The following is a 14,552-nucleotide window of genomic DNA, read 5'->3' as shown; positions in this document are numbered from 1 at the left end:
ACTGTTCTTGCGCGTCTGCAGCCCTGGTGGCGTTGCCAGACTACTTACGATCCCCAATCTCCTAAATAAACCAAACGCCTGTTACAGCGCCAAAAGTCGTGACATCTTAATTAAAAACTTTAATAAAATTGTTAAAATGTCCAGCAGCAAACTAAGTCCCCGGGAATCTGGAGCCTATATCGTAGAAAATGCCAAGCATGTTCGTATTCTGCCCGCAGGCATTGAAAAACTGACCCAGGAAATCGTAAAAGGCCTAATAGAAAAGCGCATTGCTGTGGAAAACTTCTCGCAGCACGAATTACATCCCAATCCAAACCCAAATCAGCCGGAGGATTATTCCAAAGCAGCCGATTGGGTCTTTGTGTTGGACACCCTGAACTTTTGCTTCTGGACCCCCGGTGAGTAATTGATATTTATAGCAGCATCCACTATCTTCAATGGTAATCTTCTGCAGATAACTACACCAAATACAAGGTCGATGGCTATACCGGCTACTTTGCGCTGTGTGCTGCTATTAAGAGAGCCATCAAGGAAGGCGTGGATGTGATCAATCCCAAGTTCTATTCCCAGATTGATCTGAAAACCCTGGAGAACATTTTCCGCTCTGACGATGGGGAGACCGTGATTCCGCTGCTCCAGAAGCGACTGGAATCGCTCCATGAAGTGGGCAAAGTTCTGATCGACAAGTACGACGGCAGTTTTGAGAATGTTATCAAAAAGGCCGAGAAATCGGCAGTGCGTTTGCTGGATCTCGTTGTGGAGGAGTTTCCCTGTTTTCGCGATGAGGCTGAGTTCGCTGGAAAGCGAGTTTCCATCCTAAAACGAGCCCAAATCCTGGTGGGCGATGTGTGGTCCTGCTACAAAGGTCAGGGACTGGGATACTTTAATGACATCGATCAGATAACCATGTTCGCCGACTACCGAATTCCCCAGGTGCTAGCTCACTTCGGCAGTTTGGAGTACACCAGTGAGCTAATGGAGTTCCTAAAGACGGATACTATTCTAGAGAACGGCGATCCCCGAGAGGTGGAGATACGCGGCGCATCCATATACATCATCGAGCAAGTTAGGGATGCTGTGGTAAAGATACTCAAGGAACAGCACCCCGAAATCTCACTGGACAACGTCAATTCCATTGTGATCGACCAATATCTGTGGGACTACCGGCGTCGGCACAATGCCGACCTGGAGCACATTCCCTTCCACAAGGTGCTGAGCATCTACTACTAGCGATGGCAACACAAATAAAGACGTTTCTTTGTTAAACTGAATTGTCCTTTAATTATCCACAAGCGGGGCAATCATCTACAGAGTAACAGGCTTTGGCTTGCCCTTCTGGGAAGCGATGCGCTCGTTGTAACGCTTCACGGACTCCTCGCGGGAAAGGTTTCCCTTGCGTGCGTAGCGCTGGTTGATCAGGAATTTCACATCCATCTGAAGACGGGAAGGTTGTTAAAATCAACTGGATGCTAACAAAATATGCATATTTTTGAATACTTACACCCAGAGTGGACTCGTGGCGTTTGCGCAGCGGGCGCTTGATGCCATTACGATGGGCCTTCTTGTTCTGGTTGTGATTTGTGTGATTCTTGGACTTGGCCATCTTGAACTACTCCGGATAACCAAAGATTCGTTGATGGGGCGTCACATGAAAACAGAAAATATTCGCCATTACAATTTTTGCTTGGGGTTAACACTTGGAGTTCACTTTAAGCCAACGCCAGTTGAACAAAAAGCCAACAACTGTTGAAATTTTCTTTGCATTGCTCGTGTATTAGGCACCTACGTTTTTCGCACACTGGAATTCCTAGCTGCAAGTAAATGGTATTATAAATAAAAATAGCCAATTGGAAAAACGCGGAGCACACTTACGGAAACGCGATGGAAAAGAAGGGAAAGCCAGAGAGGCTGTCATAGAGCGCAGAAAAGGGACTAAATAACGCCAACCACGTGAAGACAGCGTGCTGTTATCTGGGTGCTGTTATGCGCACTTGCTACCATCTCCAATGTAAGAAACGTAAACAAATTTGAAAAGTAAATATTCGTGTTTGAGAAAGGGATCCAGTAAAAGATGATCAAACCCACTAAAGTCAAATAATAAGATTATACGGTACAAAAATCATAACAATTATTACTATGTTCAAATAAAATCTGGAAAATTAAAAAAAAAATACTGAGGTAAAATATAAAACTATCGCATAATTAATACTAACGCGTCGGCTTTACGATTTTGCCTGTTTTTGTTTTCCTTGCAAAGATAAACAAAGTGCTCAAAAAAACAAATTATTGTTATAATTACGAAAAACATGCCACTAACTGCGGAGAGTGCCGCCCAACAGATTCAGGTAAAGACTTTACACAATAAATATGGATAAATGTTGTATTTTATGGCATTTACAGGATCGCCTGAAGGTCATTCAACAAAACATCCACAATGTGGACGAGGAGCGTCGTCGGGCGGAGAACTCCATTGCCAGTCTGGTGCGATCTCTGCATGCCACCAATCAGAAGGTTAAGCCCCTGCTCAAGGCCAGTTTAATTGAGGCTGAGCAGGAGGAGGCCACAATCCGAGCCGCACTGGCCAAAATTCACGAGATTCGGAGCATTCGCAACGAGAGGCGCATACAAGGTGGGTTTGTGTTGGGATATATGAACAGGACCTAATCTCATTTATTCCACAGCTCGCAACGCTGGAAATAAGGAGGCCATTCGACGAGGAGCCCTCATGAAAATGGTGCAGCTCTCAGCGCAAACGTTGCCTCTATTCGTTGGCAAACTAGGAGAACGGGCACCAGCTCTATGTGGTGCCATTCCCGCCGAGGGGAACTATGTGGCCAAGGTAAGCTTAACTGAACATTCATTTGAAGAAAGAAGCTGGGATGATGTTCTAATCAATTGGGTTCCACTCTATAGGTTGGCGACAATGTTGCCGCCTTAGCCAAGGGAATTGATGAGGAGGAGAACTGGATACTGGCTGAAGTGGTGCAGTTCCTGCACCGTCAAAACAAATACGACGTGATCGACATTGACGAGGAGCAAAAGGATCGCCATGTGCTGAGCAAGCGAAAGGTCATCCCGCTGCCTCTGATGCGTGCAAATCCCGAGACCGATGGTCACGCCCTATTCCCCAAGGACACAGTGGTAATGGCGCTATATCCACAGACCACCTGCTTCTACAAGGCCATTGTCCATCGCCTGCCGCAGACCGCCACCGAGGATTACGAGGTGCTATTCGAGGATTCCTCGTATATGAATGGCTATGCAGAACCCTTGCCGGTGGCCCAGCGCTATGTGATTGCATATCGTCCAACGAAAAAGGGGGCTGGCAGTGGCAGCGGGAATCTATCATCAGCATAAAAATGTATTATCTTAGCTTTTAGAATTAAATGTAATTGTAATAATAGCTCCAATTAAAATTGTAATCAATTCACAATAGACTGGTTTCTGTCTGGGACAAGAAGAAAGTATTTTCAGGGTGGTATTTTAATACCGTATATTTTTTGGAGAACGGTTACATTGATTCCGTCAAAAAAAAAAATAAATAAATAAACTTTAAAGTTTGTAGCAAAACAAAGAGGAAAGGCAGGCAAATAGGATGAGTAAAACGAGCTTAGCGACGCAGACCAATGGCACGGAAAATGGAAACTGTTTTGATATCCTCAAAGTGTCTAATTTATTCGAAACCAGCCTTCTTGAGGAGGACGACGTACAATTAGACGCATACTTGGCAGCCTACGAGGAAATAATGAAGTAAACTGAGTGATTATGATGTTTATGTTTTTAGTGGTGCTCAATTGGGCCTTGGGTCCTCATCAGGTTCTTCCAGCTCATGGGCAGTGTCTTCAGTTTTGTCAGCAGCGATGTGCGCAGCAAAATAGATATCCTATACGCCCTGAGAGCCAAGGACGCGGAGGAGCAGGAACACTTTAATACCTTCAGGACCATGCTGGAGTACGAGAAGGAGGCCCAGTTGCTCACTCAGAAGGGTTACGTGTCCGGCAGTCGAACGCTACTACGTCTTCATCGCGGTCTTGGTGAGCGTTATGCGCATATAACTGCCACAGTGGCTAATTGATTGGGTTCTTCTTATCTAGACTTTGTCTACGAGTTTCTCAATCGGATCCAGGCGATACCCGACGACCAAAAGACTGTGGACGTGTGCAAGGAGGCCTACGATGACACCCTGGGCAAGCATCACTCCTTCCTCATCCGCAAAGGAGCGCGCCTGGCTATGTACGCGATGCCCACTAGAGGAGATCTTCTGAAGAAAGTGTGCTCCGATGTCGAGGCGGCCAAGGAGAACCTGCCTTCCATGCTGAAGTACATGAGAACCAACTACGATCGCACAGAAGGCCTCTACACGCTATACGATCTACACAGCCTGCCTTAGAATCTATTATACATCTGGGGCATTCAAAAGATCTGATAGAGTGATAAGATGAAACGATGCCTAATACACGATATTATACTTTTATAATATGGTTTTGTACTGTATATTAGTCTCTATCAGATCTGCTGGCTACCCCGGCGTAGTTTATGTAGCCAAAATTTTCTGTGTTGAATGTGTAACTGCAAGTATTCGTTTCCTAAGACGTAAGTTTTAATTTTGCATTTGAAATTGCCTGCAATCGCTCATATATCGCCTTGTCCACAGGCTGTGCAATATTTCCGAAATCCCTCGTAATTTAACGCCATTAAAGCTTTAGTCATGAATGAAAACTTGTCTTATCTCAGGGTGTATTGAACTTGGGCAACTTGGACAAACATAGTTTCTCGTGCCAGTCCCAAATATAACAGCATAATAAGCGGTCCCGATTAGATAAGCTGCTGGGGGAATGCTGCATCATAAAAAACCCACTTCGGATACCAACAGCTTGGCCTATGTGGTTGTGATTATGGCCCAAGACAAAGGCCGCTAAAACTCCAGTATATCTCCAGAATCCAGTCAAGATATATGGCCGCATTTGGGCTTAGCGAGCTAGCTTTTGGAGCGCAAATTGCAGTAATGGCCGCCGTTTCAATTGCAGGCTAATTGCGCTATCGATTACGCCTTAGTCACTATCACTACGTATCACTATCAAAACGCGAGGAACTCGCAAGAAACGTGTTGAGTTGGCCACTTTATCAGGCGTTGTGCCAAGTGCAAAACCGTGGAAGATGGTGGTTCTCCGGACAAATACTCAACAGACGTCACCGTTCCGTCTGGGATTGCTTAAGTCGTTAAAAGCGCCTTCGCCCGTCCGTTTTGGGGCATATTGAATCCGTCAGGCGCCGCGAGCATATGGAGCCATGGATGCTTCTAAGCAGTCGAGTCCGAAACGAGAGCGTAATCCGTTTATCAAGGCCAATATAATCTCCAAGTGGCTTTTCCTGTGAGTCGTCAATATTTTTTTTATTGGTGAAAAGTGAAAATCTCTGCGGAAACGAGTCCATGGTCATGGTCAATCAGTGAATAGTTTACAACTCGCGATAAGAATAGTATTAATTGTTGCTAATAAGTGCTAATAAACAACATCTCAGAATGTTTAAGCAAAGAAGTTAAGATACTTGTAATGTCCAGGAGTCAGCTTTGGAATATCTTTTTCAAAACTCATTAAGTGATGATAGATATTTTGGTAATGTGGACTTACCCATAGTTTCCATATGAGATTCCAGTCATAAATCGTCCGGAATTTCGCAATTGACTGTTGGGCAGTCACGTAGTAATGCCCTGGATCAGACATGCCATTTGCAACTCGCCCACTTTGGAGATACATTGATAAGATATTGAACGACTTATCATTTTCCCTCCTTCAGATGGATGCACAGTGTTTTCCGAAAGGGCAGGCGGGAGGAGTTGGACGCGAGTAAGCTGTACGAGCACCTGCCCAGTTTCGATAGTGAGTCCTTGACCAGAAACCTACAGCCCCACTGGGAGAAGGAGTCCAATAAAAAAAATCCCAGTCTTATGCGGCTAATTTTTAAGGTCTACGGATGGCAGTTTGTTCCCGTTTGCGTTCTGTATTCTCTGCTGGAAATGGCTATTCAGTGAGTACAGAATCTAAATATTCTTCCGGAAACCGAAGCGATCTTTATCTTACCAAACTTATTACTTCCGCTTTGATTGCAGTTCCTTCCAGCCTTTGCTGCTCGGAGGATTGATCTCCTACTTCGCCTACGGCCAGACGACGGTGACCAAGGAAAGTGCCTATCTGTACGCCATGGGCATTGTCCTGTGCTCGTTGGTCACCTCCCTGGTGTTTCACCCGTTTATGTTCTATGTATTTGCGGTTGGAACGCGGGTCAGATTGGCCTGTGCCGGCCTGGTTTACCGGAAATGTCTGCGCGCCTCGGCGAGCAGTGGCGAAGGACTTGGAGGTCAGGCCATTTCGGTGATGTCCATCGATCTCTCGCAGTTCGACTTGACTTTCTACTTCTTTCACGACCTTTGGAAGGGTCCCGTGGAGGCCTGCATCTTTGGGTACTTGATGTTCCGCCAGGTGGGTTGGACATCCCTGATTGGAATCGCCTTCATTGTGATATTGATACCCCTGCAAGCCTGGGCCGCCAAGGCTTCTGCTAGTTTCGGCACCGAATCCGCCAAGCATCGGGATGCACGTGTAAAGCTGATGAACGAGATCATTGGTGCCATCCAGGTGATTAAGATGTATGCGTGGGAGAAGTCCTTTGGACGCCTGATTGCCGCAGTAAGGCAGTCGGAGGTGAAGGCCATACGAGGATCCATGAGCATCTACGCCGCCCTGCAGTGCACCAATATGATCTCCAAGATATCGCTATTCCTGAGTCTGGTGGCCTACGTGTATGTGGGTGACCTTGTGACGGCCAAGAAGGTGTTCATTCTGTCTTCCTACTACGGCTTACTCAATGATTCCCTGCTGCATTACTGGCCCATGGCCATCACCACTTGGGCTCAGACTCTGGTCAGTGCGCGTCGAGTAGTGGAGTTCCTGCTGCAAGTGGAGAAGCCGGCGGAGGAGTCCTGCTGCCGAGACAATCCCGGACTGGAATTGGATACAGAGAAACCGAAACCAGCACAGAGTGGCCGCCTCCACTGCGTACAAAGTGAGACTAAGTGCTTAAGCTTCCGAAAAGTGAACGCGAGTTGGGACAAGCCGAGCATAAAGCAACCTAGGAAGCCACATATTGAGGGTAGCTCCTTTCACATCAACGCCGGTCAGTTTGTGGGCATTGTGGGTAACGTGGGCTCCGGAAAGAGCACCCTTCTTCATGCCATTCTCGGTGAGATCGAGCTCATGCAGGGACGAGTGGAGGTGCATGGCAGAATTAGCTATGCCGCCCAGCAACCGTGGGTATTCCAGGGTAGCATCAGGGAGAACATCCTGTTTGTGGAGCAGTACGAGGAGAAGCGATACCGAGCCGTGGTTCATGCCTGCCAGTTGGACAGGGATTTGGAACTACTGCCACGCGGTGATGCCACCGTTGTGGGTGAGCGAGGAATCAGTCTGAGTGGTGGCCAAAAGGCCAGGATTGCGCTAGCCAGAGCAGTGTACCGCCAGGCGGATATCTACCTATTCGACGATCCTCTGGCCGCCGTTGATGCCCAGGTGGGTAAACTGCTGATGGACAAGTGCTTCCACCGACTGCTGGATGGCAAAATGCGCATTCTAGTCACTCATCATGTCCAGTTGCTCAAGAGTGTGGATCAGCTGCTGCTGTTGGAGGGAGGAAAGCTCACCCAGCAGGGTAGCTATGAGGAACTTAAAGATGTTATCACCCACCATGCTGCTCTGGATCTGGAGGCCATCGAGGCGGATAAGCAGCAAGTCAAGCGTGTGCTCAGCCAGGTGGACAGGACGTCAAAGCAGCTAAGCAAGGGAGAAGAAGAGGATCCTGCCACCATCCAGGATGAGAATGGCAATGCCGAACAGCAACTACAGGGTGCCGTGAGCTACGATACCTATAAGGCTTACTTTCGGGCTCTTGGCGCTCCATTCTTGGTCTGTGTGGTGCTCTCCATGTTTGTCCTGGCCCGAGGATGCCAGGCGCTCATGGACATCTTCATCTCACGATGGGCCACTTGGGAGGAGGACCGAGGTTATGATTCGGTGGATGACTATGAAGCCACGCGCACCAAGATGGTTATCTGGTATACGGTGCTCCTTTTACTCACTTTGGCCTTGTTCCTGATGCGCACCTTCGGATTCTTCTTTATGTGCCTGCGCATCTCACTGACATTGCACAATCAGCTCTACCATGGGATAATCCGCGCCTGGATGTACTTCTTCAATGCCAATCCATCTGGGAGAGTGCTCAATCGATTCTCCAGCGACATACAGAATGTAGATGTGAATCTGCCACAGGCTATGATGGATTCCCTTCAAGTAAGTACACCTAGTCCAACCACTTCTTCTTTAGTCTCATGCAATTCTAAATCTCGTCCCTTAGTTCCTGGTAGATGTGGTGGCTGTGCTGGTGATCGTGGCCATTGCCAACTATTGGCTGCTCATCCCAGCAGCCATTATGGTTATACTATTGTATTTCTGCCGTGCCCTCTATATAGGCGCCAGTCGAAGTCTGAAGAGGATTGAGAGCTTGAGTAGGTTTAAATCTATCTGAATAATCCACTAATAATCTTACTAACTTTTCTTATTTAACTTAACAGCACGCAGTCCCATCTACTCGCACACAAACCAAACCTTCCATGGACACTCGACCATTAGGTCCATGGACGCCATGCCGCAGCTGGAGCAGACTTTCCATGGCCACCAGAACACCAACTCATCTGCCCTTTTTCTCTATGTAAGCGCCAACAGGGCGTTTTCCTTTTGGACCGATCTGATCTGCGTGGTCTATATCCTGGCGGTGACCTTTAGCTTTCTGGTTATCAATCAGAGCTTCTACAGCGGTGATGTGGGTCTGGCCATCACCCAGTCCATGACCTTGGTCATTATGTGTCAGTGGGGCATGCGCCAGACTGCCGAGATGGAGAACAACATGACCAGCGTGGAACGAGTGCTAGAGTACGCCCAGACGCCATCGGAACCACCACTTGAGAGTCCAAAGAGTGTGAATCTTGCAGCTGAATGGCCGCAGGCGGGTCACCTTCGATTCCAGGATCTTCGCATGAGATATTCCCCGGCAGACGAGGATATCCTTAGGGGGCTGAACTTTGAATCCCAGCCCATGGAAAAGATTGGCATTGTTGGACGTACTGGAGCGGGAAAATCCTCTATAATTCAAGCTTTATTCCGATTGGCTGTTAATGAGGGAACCATCGAGATCGATGGATTGGACATTGGTAAACTGGGTCTCCACGACCTGCGAAGTAGAATCTCGATAATCCCACAAGATCCGGTTCTGTTCTCTGGAACCCTGCGCTTCAATCTGGATCCCTTTGATGAAAAAAGCGACGAGTCCCTGTGGAGTGCATTGGAGGACGTCAAACTGAAGAAGCATGTTGCCTCGTTGGAAGGAGGTCTTTCCTGTCGCATGCAGGATGGTGGCTCCAACTTTAGCATGGGTCAGAGGCAGCTGGTCTGCTTGGCCAGAGCTATTCTCCGACAGAATCGAGTTCTGGTTATGGATGAAGCAACTGCAAATGTGGATACAGAGTAAGTATTTTAGCTTCTAATTTCAATAGATTGGTAATTAACTCTTTATCTCTTAGAACTGATATCCTGATCCAAGAAACCATCCAGACCAAGTTCGCTGAGTGCACAGTGCTGACGATCGCACACAGATTGCATACTGTTATGGACAATGACAGTGTCCTGGTAATGGATGCTGGTCAGATTGTGGAGTTCGGAGCACCTCATAAGCTCCTACAGCGCAAGGATGGAGCCCTTCTTAAGCTCGTCAGTCAGAACGATGCGGCCACTGTGAAGTTCCTCAAGAAGATTGCATCAGAGAGTTACATGCGCCGCAACAGAAGGGACTCCTTGACCATTTCCGAAGAATGAGCAGGGATAGCCAGCGGAAGCGGGATTTAACTTAAGCATCGGCTTTCAGAAATTGTACTGCCGCAGAGAACAGTCAAATTCGGTTTTATTGGTACGAAAAGTGTACGGTAAAGTGTATTTACATAGCAGTAGAATTACGCTAGTACTAATGATAGTTCGGCACTTAAAACGAGGAGACTCTGACACACGCGCGCACACACATGATTACAACATAGATGTATATATAAATATATATATATATGTATGTAGGTAATATATCAAAACTGTAAACTTGATGGATAGCCTAGGATGATGGTAAACATTCCATTTAAAATAACATTAGGTATTGACATGTATGGGTAAAACTAGGATCAGAAACACTCTGATATGCTCTCGAATGAAAAGAAAACGTTCTTTATGTTAGCTATACAAATGCTATGGTATGTACAGAGAACGCTAGAAACAAGAATATATACGGTCAAACCACATCCGCCTCGGCTTCTTCCTGCTATTCAATCCGAATACGATGCGATGCACGACGCAGTGCAGCGAACTCCTTGAAGACCAGTCGCCCCAGCAGCACCATGGCAATGATGTCGGCAGCGATGAGCATGTGGAAGACATACTGCCATCCGGCGGTGGAGATAAGGCCGGCAAGCAGTGGCCCAACTGCCGCTCCGATTGACCCAGTACCATCGATAATGGCCGTCACCGTGGCCAGAGCATTGGCATTGCCCTCCAGGGAGCTGTGCTGGCCCAGCTCTGCACTGACAGAGGTTGTAATCAGGGCATAGGGTCCGTTCACAAAGATGCCGACCACAATCAAAAGCACTATGCTGATTGTCATCGACAATGCACCATATTGTTGATACATCAGCAGCTGAAACGAATGTTCTTAGTAATGGTTTCTGTGGCTTGCCTAGGGTACTTACAATGGGCGAGGCAACGAACAACATGCCTGTGCAGACGGTGGCCGACATCCCGCTCACATCTGATAGATAGCCCGCAGCTATTGCTCCCAAAATACCACCCACATCGAAAAGAGTGGACAAATCAGCGGACAGTTCTGGACCCAATGTGCCTGCATAAGAGGAATCGTATTATTGACTGTTTTGTATACTGTTTTCTGGGCACTTACTGGATTTTTGTATGTAGAGTGGCAGCCAGTACATGAAGGTGTAGCTCACCAGCTTGGTAAAGAACAAACACAGCGAAAACTCTACCACACCGGGTATGAATAAAGCGTCGATCAGGCTGATGGGACGTCCGCGACCCCTTGGCACTGCTTCTGGTTGAGATCGTGGAAGGATTGGAGTACGCTCGGTAGGGGCCGATCTATAGTTAATTTCCTAAAATAAATAAGACGAATTATTTAACTATTTAAAGTGGAGTGTCATGCAAAGCGCAAGATTTACACAAGCAAAATGGCAGACATAAGAAGGAAACCATAGAAATAGTCATGCACTTACAGTTCTCGAAGTGTCGTACCCAAAACTGATCACACACTAACGCCGAGCAAAGTACGTTTTTGAATTCATAATTGCAACATATTGGGAGACCGGGTGTAATGTACTTCGCATGCGGAACATCAATAAAAAACCTGAATCTGATACTTACCGCATCGTTGTGGCGCACCTGCTCCTCGTCGTCCTGTTCCACATCAGACTCGTTGGCCACGCGACGCTCCTGCTGCCCGGCTTGTGGGTAACAGCCCACAATCTCCGGCTGATCCACTAGGAAAAGGAAGAGTAAAAATCCAACGGCTGCAATGATAATGCCGGGTACCACAAACGACAGCGCCCAATCGGATTCCACATAATGCGCCGCTATCAGCGTGCCGAGAATGTTTCCAATAGACGTATGGCTGTTCCATATACCAAAGATCAGCCCGCGTTTCGACTTTCCAAACCAACGACCCACCAGCGCCACTACACCTGGCCATCCGGTCGTCTGGAAGATGCCAGCGAATATTTGCACGATTATAAAATACCACAAGCTATGGATATTGGAGGTGCGAGCAATGCCGAACATGTAGGTGAACACTCCGGTGAGGATCATGCCCATGGACAAGAAGTATCGCAGGGAAACGCGTTCCGCTACGAAACCAGAAGCAAACATGGCGATGGCATAGGAGAAGAGGAAGGCCGAGTCCAGCATTCCGAAGAGGGTGGTGGCATCGGGAACATCTGTAAATTGTCAACTTGTTTATAGGGTTACACGTTACAATAGTTAAGGGATAACTAACCAAAGGGCGCATATCCACATTCCTGACCCGATGCAGCTAGCGCTGTGGAACAGTTTCCTTGCAACACCGACTTGACCACGGAGATGGGCTTGCGGCACATGTGATAGCAGGCGTAGGCCAGGAAAGTTAGCACAAACACAGACATCTTGTAGCTGAAATAGACAAAATATCAATATATACTCATTATAGCAATTCAAAATATGGGGTAAACGCTCGGCACTAATGTGCAATCAAATCTTCTATTTAGAAGTTATCGAATACTTACAGCAAATCTCTGCGGGCATGGAAGCGGGTGCAGCATTGCCGGGACAGCCGCTGGACTGCCCGGATGCCGAATGGCACGTCGTTGTAGTTATTGCTCATCTTTCGCGTTCTGGCCAATCCCAGTGGAGCTCTCATCGACTGGCGCGAACGGTGGGCGAGGTGCAAGTGCTGCTCGTCCAGGTGGCTGGGTTCCCGAATCCGTTTCGGTTGCGAGTAATGCCAGCTACCTGAAAGAACAATGATCAACAGGTAGGTGGTGACTCAGTTCGAGATACATTTTCGGCCTTAAGGGGTGGAAGGTGCAGGTACCGCGGAGTGGGTCGCGGTTTCTGCTGAGGTCGCGGATAAAATATCCGAACTTATCACCATACATATGTTTCTGCTCCCCAGTTTTCTTGTTTACGTCGTCGTTCCGCTCAAACAATGAAGCTTCGTATCGCAGTCGTAAAACGAAATGCGTTTCCGCTGGCTTTACTATTCTGCTGCGTTGGCGAAAAATGTTCAACTTAGATAGTGTTTTGTGGTTTGTGATAAGAAACCGCACGTTTTTTATCTCAAAGAACACCGATCGTTTTCTTCTTATACTGTTATCATAGAAGTCCCTTGTTTTTAACGTAATCCATCAATGTTTATTTACTTTTCTGTTCACTTGTCCTCATCAATTTACAGAGTATTTCATAGTCGACGCTTGTCGGATTTCTAAGTCTTTGTTTGTTGTCGCCAACAAATGGAATTTCTTGCGGAATCTAACAGATTGCTTGGGATTAAACACGGCGACATTGAAAAACAGCTTTATGCACTTAATATTACCGTTAAACACACACTAAACAGCTGCAGTAAACATTACTCCGTCGGAAAATAACAAAATAAAGGTGGAGAAACATCGACTGCTACCCGCGACTATCGATATGTGCTGCCAGTGTGACCACGGCTGTTGCATCTTGTATATTTTAGTATGTTTCCAGAACGGTATTTTTGGTTTAATTTTCTCAGCTGCAGTTATATTTGAAAATTGCATTTAAAAAATGATTATTTGAAGAGATCCTTTCTGCTTGTTTTTTTCAGGATATATTGTATGTATGTATATTTTTATTGAGTATTTTCATTTGTAAGCCACATGTTTAGGTAACGATTAGGATCCACCTACAGCGATGGATTTGGCTATAGGTTTACTTTAGAAATTAGAGGGTGACACTTGATCTCTGAATCGCATTTCCTGAGATCACTGGCTAATTATTTCTTTTGACACGCGACCGAATGAACAAATACAAATTACTCATTGTTTAATTTCCGCTTGTTGACAACAGACTACTAGCAGGGGAAAATACAGAAGACCGCGTGCACATGATCTGGCTTTTCAATCAGACTCAACTGAGAGCGGAAAATGCTCTGGATTTTTCCACACTTATACGCTAATTTCCTGCGCCTCCAGTGCGAAAATCAAGGCGGGAAACAAGAACAATTGCAGGTGCTAATAACGGCGGGCAAAAAAACTTTGCCAATTGTATAAAATGTGGGAATTAGCCAAGTTAAACCACACTTAACAACCAGCAGCTCAGCAAAGAACAAGTCGATTTCATATCACTACTTAAAATCTAATAAACTTACCATAAAAATGCGTTGCAACAAGGTATGTAAAGTTATCAACATTTTAAAGTATTTATTGCTAATATATCTATCCATATAATAGTTTATCTTCCAACTTATGGCCTGTTTTGCGATTATTGAGCTTGTGCTCGGTTATCCCCAAGATCGTTTCACATCAGCGGAACAGATTCAAGAACTAAGTGATGCCAGTGAAGGGGATGCTCATTCGGAGATCTCTTCAAGCAGTGAAACTCTTAGAAATCTATACACATACGAGCGCACACTGAGCAGATTACGAAGAGCTCTGGAGGAGCTGGCCTATGAGGAGGCGGCCGATGACATGGAGCTGGCCGAGATCAATGTTTTCCGGCCACTATTCCGTTACCGATCTCAGGTGGTGAAGGTGAAGAATCCGCAGCAGCAGTTTGGCTAACTAAATGCTTTAGTCTTAAGATCATCGCCTCATCTATTGAAATTAAGACATATGCCATTGATATCTTTTATACAAACCTAGCCTGTTAAGAAGAAATATATAACTTATTTTTATTGTTAAACAT

The 14,552-nt window shown here is 46.4% G+C and overlaps 7 protein-coding genes across 10 annotated transcripts; 5 read left to right on the top strand and 2 right to left on the bottom strand.

The window, feature by feature from the left end:
- The first annotated feature begins 54 nt into the window (after window positions 1-54).
- Window positions 55-1,266, top strand: LOC117137962 (queuosine salvage protein). Its single transcript, XM_033299733.1, has 2 exons — window positions 55-398; window positions 455-1,266. Exons 1-2 carry the CDS (start codon window positions 137-139, stop codon window positions 1,228-1,230), a joined length of 1,038 nt encoding a protein of 345 aa, XP_033155624.1. The 5' UTR covers window positions 55-136; the 3' UTR covers window positions 1,231-1,266.
- On the bottom strand, window positions 1,258-1,817 carry LOC117137963 (60S ribosomal protein L29). Its single transcript, XM_033299734.1, has 3 exons — window positions 1,787-1,817; window positions 1,502-1,609; window positions 1,258-1,434 (listed from the first exon to the last, which is right to left on the bottom strand). Exons 2-3 carry the CDS (start codon window positions 1,601-1,603, stop codon window positions 1,306-1,308), a joined length of 231 nt encoding a protein of 76 aa, XP_033155625.1. The 5' UTR covers window positions 1,604-1,609; window positions 1,787-1,817; the 3' UTR covers window positions 1,258-1,305.
- A 419-nt stretch (window positions 1,818-2,236) lies between these two features.
- On the top strand, window positions 2,237-3,433 carry LOC117137833 (SAGA-associated factor 29). The gene is made up of 4 exons (XM_033299522.1): window positions 2,237-2,345; window positions 2,401-2,629; window positions 2,682-2,839; window positions 2,914-3,433. The coding sequence occupies exons 1-4, from the start codon at window positions 2,307-2,309 to the stop codon at window positions 3,355-3,357; spliced, it is 870 nt and encodes a 289-aa protein (XP_033155413.1). The 5' UTR covers window positions 2,237-2,306; the 3' UTR covers window positions 3,358-3,433.
- Window positions 3,434-3,524: 91 nt separating this feature from the next.
- LOC117136477 (ceramide-1-phosphate transfer protein) lies at window positions 3,525-4,694 on the top strand. Its single transcript, XM_033297414.1, has 3 exons — window positions 3,525-3,750; window positions 3,817-4,034; window positions 4,095-4,694. Exons 1-3 carry the CDS (start codon window positions 3,596-3,598, stop codon window positions 4,388-4,390), a joined length of 669 nt encoding a protein of 222 aa, XP_033153305.1. The 5' UTR covers window positions 3,525-3,595; the 3' UTR covers window positions 4,391-4,694.
- A 108-nt stretch (window positions 4,695-4,802) lies between these two features.
- LOC117136475 (probable multidrug resistance-associated protein lethal(2)03659) lies at window positions 4,803-10,132 on the top strand. Its single transcript, XM_033297409.1, has 6 exons — window positions 4,803-5,372; window positions 5,797-6,027; window positions 6,110-8,342; window positions 8,407-8,557; window positions 8,624-9,572; window positions 9,629-10,132. The coding sequence occupies exons 1-6, from the start codon at window positions 5,290-5,292 to the stop codon at window positions 9,918-9,920; spliced, it is 3,939 nt and encodes a 1,312-aa protein (XP_033153300.1). The 5' UTR covers window positions 4,803-5,289; the 3' UTR covers window positions 9,921-10,132.
- On the bottom strand, window positions 9,964-13,324 carry LOC117136476 (glucose-6-phosphate exchanger SLC37A2). 4 transcript variants are annotated; one of them, XM_033297410.1, is made up of 7 exons: window positions 13,046-13,169; window positions 12,410-12,635; window positions 12,145-12,296; window positions 11,517-12,085; window positions 11,038-11,248; window positions 10,832-10,980; window positions 9,964-10,779 (listed from the first exon to the last, which is right to left on the bottom strand). In XM_033297410.1, the coding sequence occupies exons 1-7, from the start codon at window positions 13,065-13,067 to the stop codon at window positions 10,408-10,410; spliced, it is 1,701 nt and encodes a 566-aa protein (XP_033153301.1). In that variant the 5' UTR covers window positions 13,068-13,169; the 3' UTR covers window positions 9,964-10,407. The 4 variants fall into 4 exon arrangements, with proteins under 4 accessions (XP_033153301.1, XP_033153302.1, XP_033153303.1 ...); XM_033297411.1 differs by lacking the exon at window positions 13,046-13,169 and adding an exon at window positions 13,219-13,324 and having other exon boundaries at window positions 9,989-10,779; XM_033297412.1 differs by lacking the exon at window positions 13,046-13,169 and adding an exon at window positions 12,780-12,889 and having other exon boundaries at window positions 9,989-10,779.
- Window positions 13,325-13,958: 634 nt separating this feature from the next.
- Window positions 13,959-14,526, top strand: LOC117137205. The gene is made up of 2 exons (XM_033298559.1): window positions 13,959-14,038; window positions 14,099-14,526. The coding sequence occupies exons 1-2, from the start codon at window positions 14,024-14,026 to the stop codon at window positions 14,426-14,428; spliced, it is 345 nt and encodes a 114-aa protein (XP_033154450.1). The 5' UTR covers window positions 13,959-14,023; the 3' UTR covers window positions 14,429-14,526.
- The last annotated feature ends 26 nt before the right edge of the window (window positions 14,527-14,552 follow it).

This window comes from Drosophila mauritiana, chromosome 2R, assembly GCF_004382145.1.
Source record: "Drosophila mauritiana strain mau12 chromosome 2R, ASM438214v1, whole genome shotgun sequence".
Taxonomy (NCBI): Eukaryota; Metazoa; Arthropoda; class Insecta; order Diptera; family Drosophilidae; genus Drosophila; species Drosophila mauritiana.
Note: the sequence above shows the minus strand (reverse complement) of the source record. Positions and strands in the feature narration are given on the sequence as shown.

Coding starts and splice junctions, on each gene's coding strand:
- LOC117137963 (XM_033299734.1), bottom strand. CDS start 1,603: ATGGCCAAGTCCAAGAATCACACAAATCACAACCAGAACAAGAAGGCC. Junction 1,435..1,501: donor GCCACGAGTCCACTCTGGGT/GTAAGTATTCAA, acceptor TCCCGTCTTCAG/ATGGATGTGAAATTCCTGAT.
- LOC117137833 (XM_033299522.1), top strand. CDS start 2,307: ATGCCACTAACTGCGGAGAGTGCCGCCCAACAGATTCAG. Junction 2,630..2,681: donor CAACGAGAGGCGCATACAAG/GTGGGTTTGTGT, acceptor TTTATTCCACAG/CTCGCAACGCTGGAAATAAG. Junction 2,840..2,913: donor AGGGGAACTATGTGGCCAAG/GTAAGCTTAACT, acceptor TCCACTCTATAG/GTTGGCGACAATGTTGCCGC.
- LOC117137962 (XM_033299733.1), top strand. CDS start 137: ATGTCCAGCAGCAAACTAAGTCCCCGGGAATCTGGAGCCTATATCGTA. Junction 399..454: donor CTTTTGCTTCTGGACCCCCG/GTGAGTAATTGA, acceptor AATCTTCTGCAG/ATAACTACACCAAATACAAG.
- LOC117136475 (XM_033297409.1), top strand. CDS start 5,290: ATGGATGCTTCTAAGCAGTCGAGTCCGAAACGAGAGCGTAATCCGTTT. Junction 8,343..8,406: donor CTATGATGGATTCCCTTCAA/GTAAGTACACCT, acceptor CTCGTCCCTTAG/TTCCTGGTAGATGTGGTGGC. Junction 8,558..8,623: donor GAAGAGGATTGAGAGCTTGA/GTAGGTTTAAAT, acceptor TTAACTTAACAG/CACGCAGTCCCATCTACTCG.
- LOC117136476 (XM_033297410.1), bottom strand. CDS start 13,067: ATGAGGACAAGTGAACAGAAAA. Junction 11,249..11,516: donor AGGTGCGCCACAACGATGCG/GTAAGTATCAGA, acceptor TATTTATTTTAG/GAAATTAACTATAGATCGGC. Junction 10,981..11,037: donor ACTCTACATACAAAAATCCA/GTAAGTGCCCAG, acceptor CCTCTTATGCAG/GCACATTGGGTCCAGAACTG.
- LOC117136477 (XM_033297414.1), top strand. CDS start 3,596: ATGAGTAAAACGAGCTTAGCGACGCAGACCAATGGCACGGAAAATGGA. Junction 3,751..3,816: donor GCCTACGAGGAAATAATGAA/GTAAACTGAGTG, acceptor GGTCCTCATCAG/GTTCTTCCAGCTCATGGGCA. Junction 4,035..4,094: donor ACGTCTTCATCGCGGTCTTG/GTGAGCGTTATG, acceptor CTTCTTATCTAG/ACTTTGTCTACGAGTTTCTC.